Here is a 4,993-nt window from a genome sequence, read left to right as displayed (position 1 = left end):
CACAGAGAATCTGCTATGACTTCAGTATTTACCATATTCCCAAGTGATATATTAATAGAGATAGTGATCTAGTGCTTCTTAAGGTGACCATGTTCCATGACAGGCAATCAGCATAGCCTGAAGCACTTGGAGCTCACAGTGCACCATGACAGAAATATTTGAATGTGCTGTTTGACTGCTCAGTGAAGTAGCAGATGAAATTCAAAATTAAAAAAAAGTAAAATAATAGACACTGGAGGCGGGGGGGAAGTGTAATTACTCATAATGCTCAATTGAAATTAATCACTGTATAGCAATGATTGAAAGAAGAGACAGAAATGCTGCTGGACTGGTATATCCCTCACCATCCTTGCTGCTCTCTTCCTAAGCATCCGTTTTAGGAGCAGGGTGTTGGGCTCGATGGGTGTTTGGTCTGTGACATGGCAGCCACTCAATCAGCAGCACTGCTTCCAGCAGAAAAGGATGCAAAAGGACCACCACTGGGTTTTGTTCAGCAATTTCTGAGCAAGAAGCCACGTGGGCTACCATATGTGACCCTGGGCTCCCCATGGGCACTTGTGTGTTGCAGTGGGCTGAGCAGGCAGTGGTGTTTTGCAGGGACAGAAGCAGTGCAGAGTGGGGCTAACAGAAGATGGGGCTGGGTGGGCTGGGGCTGCCTTTGCCACAGCAGCAGCTCGTGTCTCACCCTGCTCTGCTTTGTGTCCCACAGAAGCTGCGTGTACCAAGCTCTCTCCTGGAACCTGCCTCCAAGATGGATAAATGGGTGAGCTGACAACCTTGCAACCAGGGGTGAGGAAGGAACCAAGAGATACATTTGGGACATTTATTTGTAAGATTATCACAGGACAGGACAACTGTGCAAGAGAAACACGGAGTGTGAAACACTGAGACACCTTGACTGAAGACCAAGTGCTCTTGAAGAAACAACAGAATAGTTAAGAGCAGGAAAAATGCATAATTTTTTTATATGCATCAGATCTCTTGGACATATGGCCAAGCCACAGTGGCTTGCATCACAAGCTGATCTAGGTATTGCTATCTCTATCCACCGTGGGCTGATGGAACACACAAAGTGAGCAGCTGCCACAGCTCTCCTGACTCACTGTAACTTGTTGGGGCACTGAAACACGATGATGAGGTCGAGGGCTTGAGGCACACATTCATCCAGCCTGCTCCCATGATGGCTAGATGTGGCAGGGAAGCAGGTGAGGTGTGCTCACGTGTTCTAATTCACCAGTAGAATGGGAGCAGGTTCATCTCCTGCAGTGGAACAGTAATGCCTTCAACAGGCACCACTTTTTGCCTTGAGGCCATGTGCCTGAGCCCTAAACCCTCACCTTTGACTTAAGAAGACTTCCTTTGTCTCCCATCTCCACCACAGGCATATCCACACATGATCCCAGTCGTTTTCCATCTGAACCCAGTATGGAAAGGTGCAACTCAGACCCCTATTTCCTGTGAGAGATTTTTGAAGCTCACGATTGTTCTGATGTTGCTATGATTATTTTTCTCCCCTCCCAATGATTCCTTGGCCATAGCACATATTTGTTCCATGGATGTCTCACTGTGAACGAGCCCAGGTGAGCTGACAGATGGTGGGGGAAGCCCTCAGCACAGCGTGAGCAACCTCCCTCTGCTCCAGCACCAACCCAGCAAGGGGCAGGAGGCCAAGGAAGTGTCCCACCAAATCTCTTATCATCCACGCTACCCACAAGAGCTGCAGAGGCCATTAAGAGCCTGAGTGCTCTGCCTCATCCAGCCAGTTAATGAACTGGTCTCCCTGGGGATCTCTCTGGGTTTCCACCCAGAAATTTATCACTGGCTGCAGCCTTTCTTATGCACACCAGCTTTGCCCAGTCTCTGGTGTCTTCTGCTCACTCCTTTCTGATGTTGTTCTTTTGCAGAAGATCAGCAATGGGATTCCTCTCCCTCCTGCCCAGGTGCCTCCCAGCCGACTGCACGTGAAGCAGAAGCCAGGTAGTCCCCAGGGCCAGGGAGCTCAGTGGCTGTCAGGTGAAGCTGTGTCCAAGGCCCCCTGCTCTAGGATTGTGTGGGGATGCTGGTTGCCCACTGCAGCCATGGGTAGAAGAGCTGCTGGAGGCCTCTGCTGACTACAGGCACTGTTCCTCTGCCCTTGTTTTCTTCTGCAGGATCTCCTGGGGGAGAAAATGCTGCTGCAAATGATGCTGGTGCCCATCTGGATTTGAAGGTAAGGTGTTTCACAAGCTGAAGCTGCTACAGCCCTCAAGAGGCTGTGAAAAGTCCAAGATTTCTTTTTGGGCTGATCTTCCAAAATTCCTGAGCTGCCCTAAAATCACTGGAAAAAAACTCTTCCTCTCCCAATTTTCCCATTCTGAGGAGAGGCTCCCATGTGATCTTTCCTCCACCACTCCCAAGTCTGTGCCCATACAGCTTTGTGAGGCAGCCCAATGCTGAGGCACTGCCACCCTCTGCAGAGCAAAGAGCCCCAGCCACAGCAGTGTTCTCAGGCACACAATTTACACACAGTTTTTCAGCCCATTTTGCAAGAGCCAGCTGTCCTTGGACTACCTGCTGTCCCTTCTCCCCTGCTTCTGTGTGGCATTTCCTGCCCCTGTCAGTCTGAGTACCACAGCTCATTCATATCTGTGTTCTTGTGGGATGATGTCCTCTGATGCACCTCCCCGTCATTACCAGCCACTCTGTGTGATGGAGCTGGAATTGCTCTCGTGTCCACTTGAGGACAGCATCTCTCTGGCAGTGCCAGCTGCAGATCAGCTGTGCTCCCTTTGACTTTGCCACCCCTCTTTGTAGGGCTTTTGGAGTAATTTTTTGTCAGTTGTACTTCAGACAGGAGGCAGCAGAACGTGGGAACTTGGCTGCACCTCTCCAGCTGGCTGGAGGAATTGGGGCCCTGCTCATATAGGTTTGGAGTTGGGAGGTACCTGTGTGATCAGACACAGAAAGGGGCTTCCTGGGTCATGGAAGGAACATTTGATCCCAGACTCTGAATTTGTAGTTTCCCCTTTGAGATTCAGATTTGCATTTTGATGCTGCTCTTGCCATCACGTGGTAGCACGGAGCTGAGGGGTTGTGTCTGTGTCACCTTGGTACCAGAGTCCTGAATAACCAGACTGTCCATGGTGCTGCATCTCTCAGCAGATCCCACCCACCCAAGGGGAAGCTTCATCCAGCACGGACAGACCGGTGGTGCTGAGGGCTCGTTGTGAGTGCACCGTGGTGGTGAGGGCAGGCGAGGTGCCATCTCTGCCGGACCTGCGGGCTCTGCTGCGGGAGCACTTTGGGCAGCAGGCAGAGCGAGGGAAGCTGAGGTACAGCCGGGCCCTCGGGCACTCTCACTGCATGAGTGTGTGTGACAGGCTGGCAGCAACCATTTCCCTGAGGATACAGACCTGCCTCTTCTCTGCTGGGAACATTTAATTGGGGTCAAAGCCCTCTAGCAGAGATTCAGCAAAGATTCAGCCTTCTTGCAGGGCTCTCCTTTTGGGTTGGAGAAGGAAAAAAACTCTGTCCAGATGCAGCTGCTGTGTGTTGGATTTTCTCCTGCTCAGCTCAGCCTTTGAGATGCACTAGGATCAATGCAGAGCAATGTGGGAGATGGTCCTGGGGTGAGGTCTCCCTGACTGTGACATCCCTGAGGACGCAGTCAGGAGAGTTTAGGATCTTCCCCTCAAGTGAGTATGTGAGGACGTGACAGTGTCACCCCCCAACAGTGCCATTTTTGCTCACTGAACATGCAGGGTGGCCCTATGTCATTGTGCAAGATGACAAGCTCAGAGCTGGCTCACAGAGGGGACTTTGAAGGCTGAAGATGGTAGAGGGATAGGCTTGCCTCCAAGTTTGGCTCTAAGTGGGATGATTTGAGCTGTGTTGATGAATCCTTGCAGCTACAGACATTCAGATGGCAAAGAACTGGGTGCAGTTTCAGGAGAGGAGGATCTGGGGAAGATGTGGCAGCAGCTGACAGATGGCAGACTGACTCTCTGCTGCCAGGTACGTGGGCTGTGACAAGCTTCTCTGCTGTGCTGGACTCAGATCTCTGCTTTGCCTTGCAACCTCCGTGCTGACTTTCTCCTGCAGGACACGGACTCCCACTCGGGCAGACCCATCCTCTACCGGATGCTGGCTCAGCACTCGTACCTCGCACAGGGACCAGGGGACCTGGACTTCAGCAAGGGAGATGTGCTGGATATTCTCTCTGAAGGTAACTCTCCAGTCCTGTCTGCAGCCTTGTACTGGGCCAGGCTTTTGGAGTCTGCTGCAGGGAGGGACTGGGGAATAGATGCCTCTGCAGGGCTGTCTCAGGCTCATACCCTCAGGAGACAGAAAAGGAGGCTGAGGGGAGACCTTCTGGCTCTGTCCAAGTCCCTGAAAGGAGGGTGGAGAGAGGTGGGGGTGGGTCTGTTCAACCCAGGAACAAGTGACAGGACAAGAGGAAATGGGCTCAAGTTGCCCCAAGGGCAGTTGAGATGGGATGTGAGGAAGAATTTCTTTGCTGAAAGGGTTCTGAGGCATTGGAAGGGGTTGCCCAGGGCAGTGGTGGAGTCCCCATCCCTGGAGGGATTGAAGAGTCGTGTAGACACAGTGCTGAGGGACATGGGTTAGTCATAGGGGACTGGTCAGTGTTGGGTTCATGATTGGACTTGATTACCTTAAAGGTCTTTTCCAGTTGAGGCCATTCTGGGATCCTGTAGAGGTTTACACTGGGTTTTGCCCAAAATTCCAGCCATGAAAACTCTCACTAACCCCACTCACATGGGCCAGGGCTCATCCTGCTCCTTTATGTTCTCCCAGTGAATGAGGACTGGCTCGAAGGATGCTGCAATGGCAAGACTGGCATCTTCCCCAAATGCTTTGCAATCCCAACCAGTTGTGATGCTGCCTCCCTATAGTGACCAGGAGCCTTTTCCTGCCCCACTGCACTGTCTCCCAGGGGCAGGAGACACCGGTCCCAGCTCACTTGGGCCACAGCCAGCACAGCCAGGAGCTCTGC

General features: G+C 52.1%; 1 protein-coding gene across 1 annotated transcript; it reads left to right on the top strand.

The window, feature by feature from the left end:
* Nucleotides 1-709: 709 nt before the first annotated feature.
* LOC104527713 (NADPH oxidase activator 1) lies at nucleotides 710-4,892 on the top strand (the record flags this gene model as incomplete). Its single annotated transcript, XM_029085843.1, has 7 exons — nucleotides 710-763; nucleotides 1,905-1,977; nucleotides 2,151-2,209; nucleotides 3,142-3,311; nucleotides 3,888-3,993; nucleotides 4,081-4,204; nucleotides 4,795-4,892. Coding segments are annotated over 7 exons (684 nt in total), but the record flags the coding sequence as incomplete, so codon positions are not given.
* Nucleotides 4,893-4,993: the final 101 nt, after the last annotated feature.

The sequence above is a fragment of the Antrostomus carolinensis genome, unplaced genomic scaffold, assembly GCF_000700745.2.
Source record: "Antrostomus carolinensis isolate BGI_N321 unplaced genomic scaffold, ASM70074v2 scaffold49897, whole genome shotgun sequence".
Taxonomy (NCBI): domain Eukaryota; kingdom Metazoa; phylum Chordata; class Aves; order Caprimulgiformes; family Caprimulgidae; genus Antrostomus; species Antrostomus carolinensis.
The sequence above is the reverse complement of the archived record's forward strand: the minus strand, read 5'-3'. Positions and strand labels throughout refer to the sequence as shown.